The sequence below is a fragment of the Manis pentadactyla genome, chromosome 3 (genome assembly GCF_030020395.1).
Source record: "Manis pentadactyla isolate mManPen7 chromosome 3, mManPen7.hap1, whole genome shotgun sequence".
NCBI classification, from domain to species: Eukaryota; Metazoa; Chordata; class Mammalia; order Pholidota; family Manidae; genus Manis; species Manis pentadactyla.
The window spans coordinates 846,000-862,220 of NC_080021.1; the positions used below are offsets into that span (position 1 = coordinate 846,000).

General features: G+C 55.5%; 3 protein-coding genes across 4 annotated transcripts in view; 1 reads left to right on the plus strand and 2 right to left on the minus strand.

The window, feature by feature from the left end:
- MROH1 (maestro heat like repeat family member 1) overlaps positions 1-1,824 on the minus strand; it is a 77,138-nt gene extending 75,314 nt beyond the window's left edge. For both annotated transcript variants that reach the window (XM_036923118.2, XM_057497620.1), the window contains exon 1: positions 1,723-1,824. The gene's annotated coding sequence lies outside the window, so the exon portion shown is untranslated. The remainder of the gene's footprint in view (positions 1-1,722) is intronic.
- A 160-nt stretch (positions 1,825-1,984) lies between these two features.
- On the plus strand, positions 1,985-6,536 carry LOC130682786 (testis-specific serine/threonine-protein kinase 5-like). Its single transcript, XM_057497624.1, is given in 4 exon segments — positions 1,985-4,848; positions 4,850-4,942; positions 5,028-5,080; positions 5,407-6,536. Coding segments are annotated over 4 exon segments (540 nt in total). The 5' UTR covers positions 1,985-4,744; the 3' UTR covers positions 5,697-6,536.
- A 144-nt stretch (positions 6,537-6,680) lies between these two features.
- HGH1 (HGH1 homolog) lies at positions 6,681-9,697 on the minus strand. The gene is made up of 6 exons (XM_036923134.2): positions 9,018-9,697; positions 8,847-8,947; positions 8,665-8,763; positions 8,375-8,466; positions 8,166-8,288; positions 6,681-8,089 (listed from the first exon to the last, which is right to left on the minus strand). Exons 1-6 carry the CDS (start codon positions 9,638-9,640, stop codon positions 7,868-7,870), a joined length of 1,260 nt encoding a protein of 419 aa, XP_036779029.2. The 5' UTR covers positions 9,641-9,697; the 3' UTR covers positions 6,681-7,867.
- Between the last annotated feature and the right edge of the window lie 6,524 nt (positions 9,698-16,221).

The following is a 16,221-nucleotide window of genomic DNA, read 5'->3' on the forward strand; positions in this document are numbered from 1 at the left end:
CAGAGAGGACAGGTGGTGATTATACAGCATCTTGCTATGCTGATGGACAGTGACTGTAGTGGGGTGTGTGTGGGGGACTTGGTGAGGGGTAAGCCTGGAAAACATAGTGTTCTTCATGTAATTGTAGATTAATGATAGCAAAAAAAAAAAAAAAACTAAGCGGGGACATCTGCCCCCAGCCACAAACCTGGGCAAGCATGCACCCCATGGATGCCCCTCTATCCACTGGTGTCCCCTAGCCAGCAGCAGACAGCCCTGGGGGAGCAAGAAACAGCAACGTGCAGGTCTGAACAGCCACGGCAGCCTGGACATCAGTTTCAAGGCAACCAAGGCAACTCAAGTTGAGATCATTCCACTCAGGAAGTAAAGGGGGACCCGCTGTCTTGAGCCACGACAGCCCAAGGCCTGGCAACAAAGATTCTGCTGACAGCAGCCTCCGAGATTCCATGGGCGCAACGTGGCACAGTCAAGACACCACCGACGTGTCCTGTAACCGATGGTTCCCACGTCCACCTCCTGGGGCCTGTAGCTGGCTGGGAACCTCCGTCTGGGCCGCTCATCACCACACCAACCCCACGGCCCCAACTCCAACTCCCCGTCTCCGCCCCAGACCTCTCCCTGGCCCCACGGCCCCTGCCTCTTCCTGTGCCATCAGCACTCAGCTATCTGGGTTAGAAATCAGCATCACCCCCTCCTGCTCCTCTGCCTCCACACACACCCTACCTTCTCCACCTCTATCACCGTCCCCTTTCCAAAGTGGTCCCTGCCTCCAGGACTGTTCTCTCAAAGCCAGCTTCCAGCCCAACCCAGTGTGTTCCACCACGAGAAAGCCGTTCCAGCTTACATTCCCAGGCAGGGCCGCCCATCTCCCTCCCTACCCCAGTCCCCTCTGCACCCCCACCCCGGCTCCCCCCACACACACCGCTTTATGCTTGCCCTAGTGCTCTGGAGCCCACAGGTCGGTCCCACCCCAACCCTGGCTGGGCTAGCAAAGGGGAACCAACCTCAGTGTGTAGCTGGGAACTGCCGGCGCTCACAGAGCCCTCTCCTAGGGCCCCAACACTGCACTGCAGCTGAGCTCGTGCTGCAGGAAAATCGGAACCCAGAACCGGACCTACGAGCCCAGGGACTGGGGGCCAGCCCTGACCCAGCACCACCTGGCGCTCACTTGACTGAGAGCTGCACTGCCCACTGCTCTTCCGGCTTCAAGACCCGTGGCCAATAATCCCGTGACTGGACAAATTACCCCCCTGCTCCAGACCTCCTCCATTAACGTCAGGGAAAGCGGCCCCGAAGCTTCCCGTGGAGAGGACCCCCTGGGCGGGCAGGGACGTGGACCCCATGCCCCCCGGGAGCCGGCAGGCATTAGGACTGGGGACCTCATGCCCTCCAGGGAGGGGACGCGCACGAACACCAGGCACCCGCGTCCCATCCTGTGAGGGCTCGACAACCGGGACCGGGCACCCCGCGCCGGCGTGGGTGAGAACGTGAGCTGCTAGGCTTGCGGGCCTCTTCCGGGTTGTGACGCGGCAAATGCAGCTCTGCGAGGCGATGGGCGCACCGGAGCCCGGGGAAGGGGGCGGGCTCGGCCGCGCGACGCCCGGGAGCCGCCCGGCGCCGGCCCGCTGATCCTCTGACTCGGGCTCCCGTGCGGCCCGGCCTCCCCGAGGGACGCCTCCCTGAGGGAGCGCCGCCAGCCGCTGGTCCCAGCCCGTCGTTTACCTGAATCGCCGCCGCCGCGGCCGCGGTCCGGGAGCCGCCCTCGCGCCCAGCCGCGGTCCGGAGCGGGCGGGTCCGCGCGCCGAGCCCGCCCCTCCGCCCCCGGCCAACCGTGGCCCTGCGCGCCGCAGCCCTCCCCGCCCGCACGCAATCGCTGCGCTCATTGGTCGGAGGCGCGTCCTTCTCGCTTTCTGCGCCCCGCCCACCGAGCCCCCGCGGGCCGGAGTGCGCACGCTCCGCTCCGCCCCGCCCCGGCCGCCCACCGCCCACCCGCTAGTGGCTGTTTGGCGTGAGCGCCGCCGGCCCCTTCGCTCCCTCCGCGCGGGACCCGGGGGATTCTCCCACTCTTCTCCGTGTTCCCATCGGACACTTAAACCCCGACGAACCTCGCTCACAGACACCGCCGCACACACGAGGGATGGGCTGGAGACGCGGGCTCCTCACGCCTTTGTGCCCAAAGCTGGTTCCCTTGCAAACACGTACCTGTCCAGGTGCACACCTGGCCCGACCTGGGCACACACGGGCACTGCCACGCCCTATATTTCTCCCACATGAACAGACACACTGAACGCCCAACGAACACCCCTGAGGCCCCGGGGCCGCCGAGTCCTCCGCTCGCGCTCTCGCAAGGCACACGTTCAGTCCTACCAACAGACCATGCGAATCAGGACGACCGGGTCTTTGCATTCGGGACCTCGCATCCGAAGAGGCAGATAATAAGCAATAAACGGTGACTTAACACACTAAGTGTTGTGGAGGAGCGCCACCGGGCCGAGAGGAAGACGCGGGGAGAGGCACCTGCCTTATGGGCGGACTGCGAGGCTGAAAGCGCCTGGACTTGTTTACGGAAATAAAGGAGTTGGTGTCGCTCCCGAAGCTCAGGACCTGAAAAAAGTGATTTGAGAAAGTAGTAGTCAACCGCGGTCCGCCGCCGGGTCTCGCTGCGGGTTGGGTCTGCAGAGAACTGCCAGCGAGAGCACCAGGGTGTGAGGAGGCAAGGGGGGGTGATCCACGGGGGGCACTGGGGCAGGGTAGCGGCTGAACGGGGCAGGGAGGACTTGCTTTTCCACAGAGAGGTGGGCTTCAGCCTGTTCCGTTGCAGGGCTGGAGCGGGAAGGACAGGGCCTCTCACCCACCCTGCCGGGCAGGAGTGGGGAGGAGCTAACCTGGGCACATGGAAGTTGCCAGGGAGGGAGACGGGAGGCCTCTCCCAAGCTCACACCTGGGCTTCTCACCCTCCTGCCTAAGCTCCTCACGGCCAGTGCCCAGCACGCTCTGCTGGCCCTGCCCCTTCCCCAGCCTCAGCCGGACCTCTTCACTCCCTGTGCACACAAAGCTACCCCGCACCCGAGGCTTCCTTCTGCAGCAGAAAGCCCTACGGGAGACAGGCCAGTTACGGGACTGACTCCCAAGTGCTCAGCACCAGCCAGCATGCGATGGGTGTCCAGTGAGCCTCGTGGAACAGGCGGATGGTCTAGGGTACATAGAAAGGGACATAAGACCACAAGAGCAGGGGGAACAGAGCTGGCGGCCCTCCTGGATCCCGCCTGCCATCTCAGTGCAGCACTGCTGCCCTCCAGCTGCGTTGTGGTGGGAGCCAGGCAGGCAGGAGGGGCACGGTTCCCCCAGGCCCCAGCAGCAGCTGAATGGCACAGCCACCCTCGACGGGAGGGGGTTTTTCTGTGTGCTGCTCCAGCTCTTCTAATACCTGAGTAACAACTCTTCTGCTTGAAATACCAGAGACCAGAGTAGTTTCTCTTTTCCTAACTCCCAGGCCAGCAATAAACCAGTTAATGTGTCCACATTTTCCATATTAAGGCAGTATGTCAGAAAGGGGCTACGGGTGAGCGAGGGAGTACCAAACACAAGCCCTGCTCTCAAGAAGCTCATGGCCCAACGAGGATATTTCATCAGTTCAAGCTCAGGCATCCAAGGTCTACACCCATCGTCAATCCCAGTGCAGGACAAATCCGGACACCCATCTGGCCTCCATCAAGAAATAGCCCTCCTGGGACACGCCCAGGATGGCAGCCCACAGCCGCTTTGCCATCCCGCTGATAGACCGAGTATTTGGGCCTCTGCATTATCTGCAAAATGCGCATATTTTGTTTTGCTCCAACTTGAGACCCTGACGGTAGGACAGGCACACGGGCGTGGGCTGAGTGGGAGGCGGGGCTGCACGAGGTGTTAATTGCAGCTGCTGACTGCTCGGAACAGCACCTAGCTCCCAGCACGCAGTCGGAGTTAACAGCTGCTCCCTGGGGAAACCGTTCCCAAGACACCCCTAGGGCAGGAGAAGGGAGGGGCCACATCGGCTCCTCTCTCCTGAAGCTGGAGGGTGCGAGAGCTCAGGCCAGGGGCCCTCACTTGCCCTGGGGATGTGTCATTAAGTCTGCAGACTCAGTGAAAGACCTCCTGCAGCGGTGGGAGAGGCTTTGAGGGCTCAGCAGGGGTAGATTGGGTGGCTCCCCCTTTCCCTGCTGTAATTCTGGCTCAGCTTCTATTGTGGCCCATCCACCTACCACCTTGGTATCCTCTCAGATGACCAGGGGTGCACTTGAATTGGTTGCTGGCACAATGTACCCTCTTTTCCCTTCCCTGTGTCCTTAGAAACCCCACTCACCTTCCTGTGTTCACCCCTCCCCACCTGCTTCTCTAAAGGCCTTTTGTAGCCAGACACATCCAAAGTGACGCACACAGGCCTCACCCTGGCGCTAGCCCTTGGGGGCTCTCACCCCACAGAGAATGAGCCCTACACAGGGCAGGCACATCCTGAGGGACAGGACACCCCCTTTGAAGGCACAGTACAGGTACAGCTCCAGAACCCTCCACTCTAGAATCTATCCCTGCTTACCCAGAGCCTGCCCCCCCGTTGCCAGTCCTCAGCTGGTCAGCCTCCCACTCTGACTTTTCAGCCCTGGTCATTCCTCTGCGTTTGCCCCAGTCCCAGCAAGACTTCAGAAATTTGGCTGTGCCCACAGGGGACAGAGTTCCCACCTGGCATCCTGAGGCCCTAGCAAGGTGGATGGGGGTCTGGCAGGTGCAGCTGTATGAGACCTACCAGAACAGCCAGCGTGCCTACTTGATACTGGAGCTGGCAGCTCATGGCAACCTGCTGGAGCATATCAACAGTGCCTGACCACCACTGCCTCCAGGCCTGATGGCTGTTATGGCAGCTGGTCAGGGCTGTGGCCCACTGCCACAACCTGGGCATTGTACACTGGTGAGGGTGCAACTGGCCTGCCCACCCGCATGCATGGAGAGGCCTAGCTGAGTCCAGGCCCAGCAACACCTCCCCTTCCAATCAGGGACCTATAGTGTGAGCCCACCCTGCTGGATGACCAGGGCTTTCTAAAGCTGATTTGCGAGCTTGCCATCCCCAACCTGCCTGACTCGACCCAAGCCTTCAACTTCTGCAGGAGACTCCTACCTGCCTGTTCCAGCCAGGCCCCCAGCCTCTACACTAGCCCGCCCCACTTTTGACCCCAGCCTAGCTTGACCATCGGCAGCACTCCATGAAGACCCACACCCAACCTCACCACAGCCCGACTCGACTTGCTTAACTACCCCCTTGCCCACAGCCACACCTGCAGTCACACACACAGTGCTCCACATCTATCCCACAGCCACCTGCCTGGATCCCACCCATCACACCCCAGCCCCTCACACACTGTCCTGCCCTCCCTGCAGACTTCAGCTTCGCCAACCAGTCAGGGCTCAAGAACTCACTGCTGGGCACCTTCTGTTGTTCCGTGGTCTACACAACCCTCAAAATCCTCATGAGCAAGAAGTGTAGTGGGGCTCAGGCAGACCTGTGCAGCCTGAGTGCCACCCCAGGCCCACGGCCAGGACCCATGGGAGGGCAGGAGAGGGGGCATGCCCTGAGGAGTCCCTGCCCTCAGAGGTATTGTCCTCCATGCCACAGTGACTGGAAAGCTGCCTGTCAAGGAACACCAGCACCACCATTCTGCCCCTGAGGCACCAGGGCTCCACCTGCTGGCCAGGCCGACCCTCAGGTGCTGCCATCCTGTGTCCTTCCCAAGCCCCATCTGCAGTCTGGAGCGGGCAGTGAGACTTGAGTACAGGAGCAGGGTCATGCTGCGTGGCAGAGGGGCAGCAGGGGGAGACCGCCCTGGCATCCACCCCCACCCAGACTGGGGACCAGCCTGAGCACTGCATTGAGCTGGGATGGGGGGGCCTGACTCAGACCCATGGCCCATGCCCAGGACAAGCTGGGGACACACTCGGGCCCTTCTCCAGGCTGAATGAGATGGCTCCTCTGAGCCAACAGCATTGAGGGCAGTGGCAGGCGCAGGCTGGGGGCACAAGAGGGCAGATGACCGGAGGCCAAAGCCACGAGCCCTTGCCCAGTGTCAGGACCTGATCCAGGGCTGGCTGCAGTTGCGCCCCCACACTGCTGCATGCTACGCATGCACACACATGCACCTAGTTAGGTGGGGCGGGGCCCCACAGTCGGCAGGTGGGCTCCTGACACCCAACTGCATTTGGTTGCAGGGAAGACCAAGAAGTCCCAGCTCCCAGTGCCCTCAGATGACGTGGAGCTGGGCACAGACTCAGAGCCCCCAAGGCCGCTTCTGCAGCTGTGGCTGTGGCACCCCAGAAGCAGGGCGCCCTGCCAAGTGACTCTGCTGCAGCACCTGAGCCCCCAGAGGCCTGCTCAAGAGGAGGTGCAGGCTCTGCCAGGCAGCGGGTCCCGAGCACAAGAGCGGCCCGTCCAGAGACCAATGCCTCCAGGGAGCCACTGTGGCTGCACTGTGGCTGCTGTCAGGAGTGTGCGCAAGCACTACCTGGTCAACTGAGGGTGGACAGGTGGGCAGGGGTAAGGCCAGATAAAGAGTATATTCTCTGGAGCCAATGATGTGGACATCTTAGTGCAGGAAATGCACCCAGCCTTGGGGAGCTACGACGTGCTCCTGATTCTGGAAAAACACAAGTCCACATACCTCCACACCAGAGCTTTAGTTGGGCAGGGGGAACAGAGGGGACTGCAGAGGAGTCCATGCCCTCAGAGGTGTCATCCTGCAGAGGAGGGTGATACCAACAGAGCACCTGGCCTCAATGGGTAAGCACAAGTGGAGCCGACCTCCAGCTTTGGAGGCAGTTCCAGGACTGAGTAGGGATGCGCGAGCTCCTGAGGAGGCAAACTGCAGCCCGCCCTGGGTGCAGGGGACCTGGGAGGGACGGGACTGGGGGCTGTGCAAAGGGTGGCAATGGGTCCGGTGGAAGGCCCAGGAAGGGAGCAATGTGGTGAGGGCCACAGGGAACTGCGGGGACCAAGCACGGAGCCGGGGGATCACCAGGTTCTTGGGCCAACAGTGGGCTCCAGGGTGCAGAGGGTAGACTGGGGAACAGCTTCAAAAAGGGCAAGATGGCAGAGCCAGCGGGCAGGCTCTCAGTGTGGTAGGCAAGAAGCTCTGAGGTGCTGGGGCTCAGGAAAGTGACCAGAGAAGAGGGCCTAGCTGGCAAGGGGAACCTAGGGCATCGGGTTAGCCCAGGGCTGGAAAGCAGGACTTGAGGAGCTGGCAAGGGGCTGACAGCAGAGCTGGAGTACAGGTCAAGCAGGAAGGTGAAGAAGGAATGGCAGCATCTAGAAAGTGCTCCAAGGATAGGGGAGGCACTAGGAGGCCCCACAACAAGCTGTGGCTGGTGAAAGCATCAGGTCAGCCCTTTGAGGCTGGGTCTCAAGCAGGACAAGCTGAGGGCCCCAGGATGAAGGGACCTGGGGTGGGACTGGCAACAAGGGCACTGCTTTCACATGGGTGCCCACCTATGCTCAGAGCCCTGTAACATCCTTGGGACTGGGAAGCTTGGGCTGGCCTCTCAGGCTTGCAGAGTTTTTCTGTCAGCCCCACCTGCCATCTTCCGGGAGGGGTGAGAGTCAGGGCCCGGCCAGCTCTGGTTGAACAACCTTCCTCTGAGCAGCTGGCATTCTTGCTGGAAGCAACGACACAGGGAGGTGCTCCTGACCCTCCAATGCTTGTCAGGTATCCACCCTAGAGCCCTCAGCATAAGCGTGGAGCTTCAGTGCAGTTCTGCTTTTCAGCAGCGCACAGCCTCCAAGCAAGGCAACCCAGAGGCCTGCAGGTGGCTGCAGGAAGGCCTGGTTTCAGAGGCCTGGACGGATGAGCTAGCTAAGGTGGGCCTGGAGCGAGTGGCAGGCGGCAGGGCCCTCGGGTGGGTGCAGCCCCTCTGCCTGTGGCTCTGGCACCAGCTCCTGCTCCTGCTGTTTCCGTTCGCACTGCTCCTGCTCCCGGCGGTCCAGCTGCTGTAGCTGCTGCTCCACATCTTCAGGCACCTGCACCTCCAGCAGGTTTTCCATGCCGTGCTCCGGCTCATCCCCAATAAGCACCTGCCAGCAGGGGGGGCAGATGAGCAGCTGGCTGGCGCACTGTGAACACCCAGCCCCCCTCAAGCCCTGCACCCACCTGGATGAGTTTCTCACAAGCCACCCGAACGTCAGGCTCTGGCTCCCAGCTGTGCAGCTCGCGCAGGATCAGGTAGGCTCCCTGGCCCCTCACCTGCTGCCGGCCAGGTGCCGTGGCGGTCAGCTGAGAGAGGGCAGCGGTCACCAGATGTCAGTATCCATGTGTGTGTGTACTGGAGGGTGGCATTCACGAGCAGGACCCATACACACCAGCATGATGGCCTCGATGAGCATCCTCCGGATGTTGGCGTCAGGCTCTCGCTGCTTGTCTCGTGGCAGGTACTGCAGGTCAGCAGGCAGCCCTAGAGGAGAACGTGGGCAGCAGTGAATCCCTGTACTGGGCCATTAGGCCAGACCCTGTTTTTGTTCAAGCCCCACTTGTGCTTAGCAACTCCCTGCGGGAGGCTTCACAAGGGCCCTGACCTGGACTCCTCTTCCTGCTCTCCTACTGGTCTCCCTTCCTGCCCAGCCAAGCCCGAGGCTGCATCCAAGTCACTCACACTCCATCTCCTCCTCAGGGAAGTCCTCAGGCCCAGCCAGAGGCAGGAGCAAGAAGGGAAGAATGTCCACTTCGGGCCCAAGCAACCATTGGTGGTGGCCTGGGAGGAAAACAGGGATGAAGGCCAGTGTAGAGGCCGCACAGTCAGCCTCCTCCTCCCAACGCCCGCCCCCCACCACTCACGGTGCTCGAAGCAGCAGTTTCGCAGCGTTCCCACCACCCCGCCCCTGCGCACCGAGGAGTCTGGGTATTGAGTAAGGGGCAGCAGCCGCTGGACCACGCACCTAGAGGGAGGGACCACTCAGTGCCTCCCTGCTCACCTCCATTCCCTCCCCGCGAGCGCCCCCATGTCACCTGTCTGGATCCAGCAGGAAGGCGCGCGCCGCGGGACGCTGGCTGAGGTTGGAGAGCACCGGCCCCAGGTAGTGCAGGGGCGCGCGGGCATTGTAGCCAGGCGTGCAGAGCGCGCGCACCAGCCGCTCCAGGCTGGGGTCCCCCGGCTCCGCGGCCAGCGCAGCCATCAGCGCGGCACACGGCGTCGGCTCGCGGGTGAGATTGGCCAGCACGGCGGCCGCCTCCTCGGCCCAGGGCCACTGTGGGTCCAACGCGAGTTCCAGCAGGCGGGCAGGCAGCCCGGACTCGGTCGCCAGCAGCGGCTCGTGCAGGCCGGGGTCGGCGGCCAGGTTGACTAGCGCACGGGCGGCGTCGCGGGCCGCAGCCGGCGCCGAGGCGGCCGCCAGCTCGACCAGCGCCCGCAGCAGCGTCGCCTGGCCGGCCAGCAGCGCACGACCCTGCCCCGAGCCGGTCAGCGCCAGCACGTGCCGCGCCGCCTTTGCCTGCAGGTCTGCCCGCGCCTCGGGAGCCAGGAAGGGTAGCAGCTGCGCCGCTTCCGCCTGCAGGCAGGCTTCCTGCCCCCGCGACCCCGCGGGGCTCAGACCCCCGGCCGACTCGTTCGCGTCTGCCGCGGCCTCCCCCATGCGGCCTACCCCGGACGGCCGCCCTACGCCAGGGGCGGGACCGGCGCGCGGCCCGGGGGATTGTGGGACCGGAAGCCGACGGCCGCGCCGGGGGCGGTGGGGCCCCAGCGCAGCGCGGGTGCTGCGCGCCCCGCCTCCGCGGGATCCGGCCGGGGCGGCGCTCTTGCGCCGGGGACCGGCACGCGGGCCGTCACAGGGCTGCTCAACTTTGCTTTCCCGGCACAACCGCCAAAATGTATTTCCGTTTTTACAGATTGTTTCCAATTTCCTAAAATTTGTTTAGAATTTTTGCGTCTGTGCCCATGAGGGATATTCGTCTGTAGTTTTCTCATGAGCTCTTCGTTTTGGAGTCGGTGGCGCTGGCCTCAGGGCCCGGGGAAGTGCACCTCTTCTGGGAGGGTTTGCAAAAGCAGTGTTATTTCTTCCCTAAATGTCGGTGCAACTCCCCAGTGAAGCCATCTGGGCCTGAAATTTTATTTCTGGGAAGATTTTTTAACTACAAATCCAACTCCTTGAATATATACATGGCTGGCTATTCAGGTGGTTGCTTTCTTTTAAGCAATTGGGCCATTTCATATAAATTGTTGAATTTATTAGCAAACCGGGTTAGGCCTGTTTGCCCACACACGGGAAAACCAGTCACCAAAGCACAGGTCTTCTAAAGAAGTTTCACTCTAGGGAGACAGAAGGCTGGCTCAGATCGTCTCCCTGGCCACAGACGAGTCGGGAGTCTGCACCCGGGGCTTACGCGTATTCAGCAGGGGCTGGTGAATTAACAGACTTTTCTCCTGCCTATGTGTAGCATGTTAACTACACACACTGTATGTTCCAAAAACGGGCTAACTGCCCCCCTTACCCCACGCTGCGTGAGCTGCACAGCTGGGAGGCCGTGCCTGGTGTTCAGGTGGCTTGTGAGAAACCCATCCAGGTGCGTGCAGGGCTTGAGGGGGGCTGGGTGTTCACTGTGCGCCAGCCAGCTGCTCACCTGCCCCCCCTGCTGGCAGGTGCTTACTGGGGATGAGCGGAGCACAGCATGGAAAACCTGCTGGAGGGGCAGGTGCCTGAAGATGGGGAGCAGCAGCTGGAGAGCCGGGAGCAGGAGCCGCTCCCTCCCTGAGATCGGGGTAGGATAATGAAGGAAGGGTGACTCAGGCCGTCTGGAACTGTCCCTGCGGGGGAGCGGGAGGGGAGGGGAGGAAGGGGGAGGGGAGAAGGCTCACCCGTTTGCTCTGAGCGAACTACTCCAAGGGTCCTGCAAGATGACTGACTGCACGGTAACCGGTCTTACAGTGAACAACGCAGAGTGATGACCAGGAAATGGCTTGCCTCTTTAAAAGGCCACATTTTCAAATTCACTGGCATAAAGTTTTTTTAGTATTCCCTTATTATCCTTTTAATATCTGGTGAACTCCCAGTGGTGTCTTCTCTCTTTTCTGGTATTGGTAATTGTAGCTTTTCTGTCAGTCTTAACAGACGTTCATCAATCTCATTGATTTTGTTTTTGAAGAAATCACCTTTTGGATTCATTTCTCTATTTTTTCACTCTCATTGATTTGCCCTTTGACCTTACTATGTCTTTTCTTCTGCTTTTGTCTAGTTTGCTGTTCTCCTAGTTTCTTCAGGTAGACACTGAGGTCATTGGTTTGAGATCTTTTCTATAGAGGTTTTTTTCTCCCATTTATTCCTTGATTCATGGACTCATTAAGTACTTTAATTTTACATAGGGTATAAGTCTCTAATAGACTGATGTTTTTATTTCACACTAAGGACTAGAATGAATCTCTAGGGCAACGATGCCCAGGAGAGCCACTCACTGGGAACAGCATATGCCCTGAGGTCAGCAGGTTGTAAGGCCCAAGAGCTGGGGTTCTCTCCTGGCTACGACCCGTGGGGAGGGCACCTCACAGCCTCCACCCCAACCTAGCTTTGCACGATGTCCTGAAAGAGCAAACCGGGACTGACTCCATTTTGTTCTATATCCTCCATTTTGAGTAACTATGTCCCCGACATGGCCAATCAGCTAAGGCCACAACCATCACCCCACCAACTGCCCCTAGACCCCTATAAGACCTTGTGCTGCTGAAACTCTCTCTCTCTGGCATCTCGCCGCTGCGTCGGCGCAGACCGGAGATTGAGCTCGAGCTAGCACGAATAAAGACTCTTTGCTTTTGCATCGGGCTCAGCTCCCTGGTAGTCTTTAGGGATCACGAATTCTGGGCATAATAGTCCCATGAAAATTGAGGAAGAAGGTTCTTGAGTCCAAGGAAGCTGTAAGAGTTTGGAGTACTAAGGGTAATCTAGGAAAATGATGCCCTCTGATGGAGATTTTTTTTTGTTATCATTAATCTACAATTACATGAATTATGTTTACTAGGCTCTCCCCTTCACCAAGTCCCCCCCAGAAACCCCATTACAGTCACTGTCCATCAGCGTAGTAAGATGTTGTAGAATCACTACTTGTCTTCTGTGTTGCACAGCCCTCCCCATGCCCCCACCACATTATACATGCCATTCATAAGGCCCCCCTTCTTCCCCCCACCATCCCTCCCTTCCCACCCATCCTCCCCAGTCCCTTTCCCTTTGGTAACTGTTAGTCCATTCTTGGGTTCTATGTTTCTGCTGTTGTTTTGTTCCTTCAGTTTTTCCTTTGTTCTTATACTCCACAGATGAGTGAAATAATTTGGTACTTGTCTTTCTCCGCCTGGCTTATTTCACTGAGCATAATACCCTCTAGCTCCATCCATGTTGTTGCAAATGGTAGGATTTGTTTTCTTCTTATGGCTGAATAATATTCTATTGTGTATATGTACCACCTCTTCTTATCCATTCATCTACTGATGGACATTTAGGTTGCTTCCATATCTTGGCTATTGTAAATAGTGCTCAATGAACATAGGGGTGCATCTGTCTTTTTCAAACAGGGCTGATGCATTCTTAGGGTAAATTCCTAGGAGTGGAATTCCTGGGTCAAATGGTATTTCTATTTCGAATTTTTTGAGGAACCTCTGCACTGCTTTCCCTTCTTTTTCTTCCTCCTCCACTCTTTATATGTTAGGTGTTTTATTCTGTACTCTTTGTATTTCCCTTGACTGATTTTGTATATAGCTGATTTTATTTTGCATTTAGTTAGTATTTGGTTGGTCTACTTTGTTTGCTGTGGTTTTTTTTTCTGGTGACAGCTGTTTAACCTTAGGCGCACTCCCATCTAGAGCAGTCCCTTTAAAATACACTAGAGATGGTTTGTGGCAGGTAAATTCCCTCAACTTTTGCTTATCTGGGAATTGTTTAATCCCTCCTTCAAATTTAAATGATAATCTTGCTGGATACAATATTCTTGGTTCAAGGCCCTTCTATTTCATTGCATTGAATATATCATGCCATTCTCTTCTGGCCTGTAAAATTTCTGCTGAGAAGTCTGATGATAGCCTGATGGGTTTTCCTTTGTAGGTGATCTTTTTTCTTTCTCCAGCTGCTTTTAATACTCTGTCCTTGTCCTTGATCTTTTCCATTTTAATTATTATATGTCTTGGTGTTGTCTTCCTTGGGTTCCTTGTGTTGGGAGATCTGTGGACTTCCATTGTCTGAGAGACTATTTCACTCCTCAGATTGGGGAAGTTTTCATCAATTATTTCTTCAAGGACACTTTCTATCCCCTTTTCTCTCTCATCTTCTTCTGGTACCCCTATAATGCAAATATTTTTCTGTTTGGATTGGTCACACAGTTCTCTCAATATTCTTTCATTCCTGGAGATCCTTTTCTCTCTCTCTGCCTCAGCTTCTCTGTATTCCTGTTCTGTGTTTTCTATTCCATTGACAGTCTCTTGCACCTCATCCAATCTGCTCTTAAGTCCTTCCATTGTTTGTTTCATTTCTGTGTTCTCCCTCCTGAATTCTTCCCTCAGCTCATCAATGTTTCTCTGTAGCTCCATCAGCATGATTATGACTTTTATTTTGAATTTTTTTTCCAGGAAGATTGATTATTTCAGTCTCACCAGCCCCTGTCTCTCGTGTTTGAGGGATTTTGGACCAAACAAGGTTCTTCTGCCTTTTCATGGTGATGGGAGTGGTCGCCAGCAAGTGGTGCATGTGTCAGCTGGGAGAACAAACTCCCTTCCTGCTTGCTGGTCGCCTTGCCTGTCTCCGCTGTCTGTGCCGGTCCACCGCACACAGGGAGCAGCCTCCATGCTAACCTGTGTGGTTGCTGTGGGCGGGGCTGCTCCCTGGCTGTTCTGCAGCAATGGCGGGTCAGCTGGTTTGCTTGCAGTGGCAGCAGGGGGGAGCAACAGCAGGCTGCTTATCACCATGAGGGGGTTCAGAGCTGCTCTGCCACCCAGGGGGTTAGGGTGCCTGAAGTTCCTTAAAGTTCCCAGCCTGCTGGGCTGAGTGTGCCAGGATGATATAAGCCCTTGTCCCTTTAAGACATTTAAAGCACCTGCTTTTCTTTGTCCCAGGGCAGCCAGCTGTGGGAACCTGTTCACAGTCTTAATCTCAGATTTTGCTTTTCTGCTCCTCTAATATCCAGAGCACCATGCAGTGTGTGTCTGTGCTCCCGGTGTAGATTACTAGGGCTGGTTATTTAGCAGTCCTGTGCTTCCACTCCCTTCCCACTCTGATTCTTTTCCTCTTGCCGGTGAGCTGGGGTAGGGCGGGTGCTCAGGTCCTGCCGGGTCACCGCTTCGTATCTTACCGTTTTCTGCGAAATGCTGGGTTGTCGCAGATGTAGTCTGGCTCGTGTACTGTATCTTCTGGTCACTCTTAGGAATAGTTATATTTGCTGCATTTTCAAAATATATATGGTTTTGGGAGATTTTCCCCACCCTACTCATGCTGCTATGTTGAGAATCTCCATTTTAAACATCTTTAAATGTAAAATTCATGATATTAATTACACTCAGTGTTGTGCATTCATCACTATCATATATTTCCAAAACTTTGTCATCACCCCAAACAGAAATTCTGTAACCTTTAACATTAATTTCCTGTTCCCATTCCTCCTAACCCCAGTGACCTCTACTCTACTTGTGGTACCTCAGTGGTTACATCTTACATAACTATAACACAGTGTCAAAGCCAAGGTGTGCATGTAGTTCTATACCATCCTGTCATGTGTGTGTAGATTCACATTCCAGCACAATTGAAATACAGAAGTTTCATCACCACAAAGACCTCCTGGTGTTACACTTCTGCTCCCATCTTTAAACCGAGGCAATCACTGATCTGTTCTTCATCTCTGTAATTTTGTCACTTCTAGAATGTTACATAGATGGACTCATACAGTGTGTGATCTTTTGAGATCAGCTTATGTCACTCAGCGTAATTCTCTCGAGTCAACCAAGCTATTGTATGTATCAGTGATTTGTTCATCTTTATTGCTGGGAGTATTCATGGTGTGGGCGTGCCACAGCCTGGCCGACCATCCACCTGTCTGAGGACGTTCAGGTCACTTCCAGCTTTTAGCTATTACAAATAAAGCTGTTATAAACATTGGTGTGCCGGTTTTTGTTGCACACAGTCTTAATTTCTCTGGGATAAGTGCCTAGTGGTATGATTGCAGAGTCACAGGTAGGAGAATGTTTAGTTTTCAAAACACTGCCAAATCGCTTTCTAGAGTATCTGTACTATTTTACGCTCCCACCAGCAGTGTGTGGAGGTCTGGTGGTTCTGTGTCCTCACCAAAATTTGGTGGTGATGCACTTTACTTTAGCCATTCTGTAGTGGCTAGAGAAAGGGAGCATCTTTTCATGTGCTCATTTGCCATCTGATCTCCTTTTTGATAAACTGTTTCTTTTGCCCATTTTCTCATGAGATTGTTTGGTTTTTACAGGTAATTTTGAAAGTTTACATATTCTGGATATGTCTTTTGTGGATGTCATTTGCAGAATTTTCTCTTAGCTTGTAGCTTGTTTTTTCAACCTGTTAAAAGGCCTTTCACCAACAAAAGTTTTAAAATTTGGTGAAGTCCAATTTGTTTATACCTTTTATATAGAGTGCCTCGGGCATCCTGTCTAAGGTCTCTTCATCAGTTTCTAGGTCTGTTTTTATTCTAGTTTTATGATTTTTTCTAAAAATTTAGTTTTACATTTAAATATATGATCTACTTTGATGTTTGTCTTTAATTTTATGGTGTCCTTTCCCATAAATTTTTTTAATCAAGTACATGTCTTTTCCTTCTGAGTGTTAATATTTTTTCTAAATTTCCTCTTGTTATATTTATACAGTTGTATTTTCTATATTCTAATCTTCAAATTATCTGAAAATTACTCTTGTAAATGATACAGGAAGGGGTGAAGCCTTGTTTTCTGTCTATATACTCTCTGCCAGGTACTATCCCTAAGTACCTTAGATATAGTTCATTTAATCTTCACAGCAGCACTGTGAGGATTCTTAGCATTAATCACCCCATTCCATAGAAGGGTAAACTGAGGCTTAGGGAACTTAAGGAACTTGCTTAAGGTCACAAAGAATGTGGAGGAAATGTGTGTGTGTGTGTGTGTGTGTGTGTGTGTGTATTTGCTATTTTGACTTCTTCTATAGTGAAAACCCTGTTCTAGATTTTTGTACATTTTTCTATAAGGTTCTAT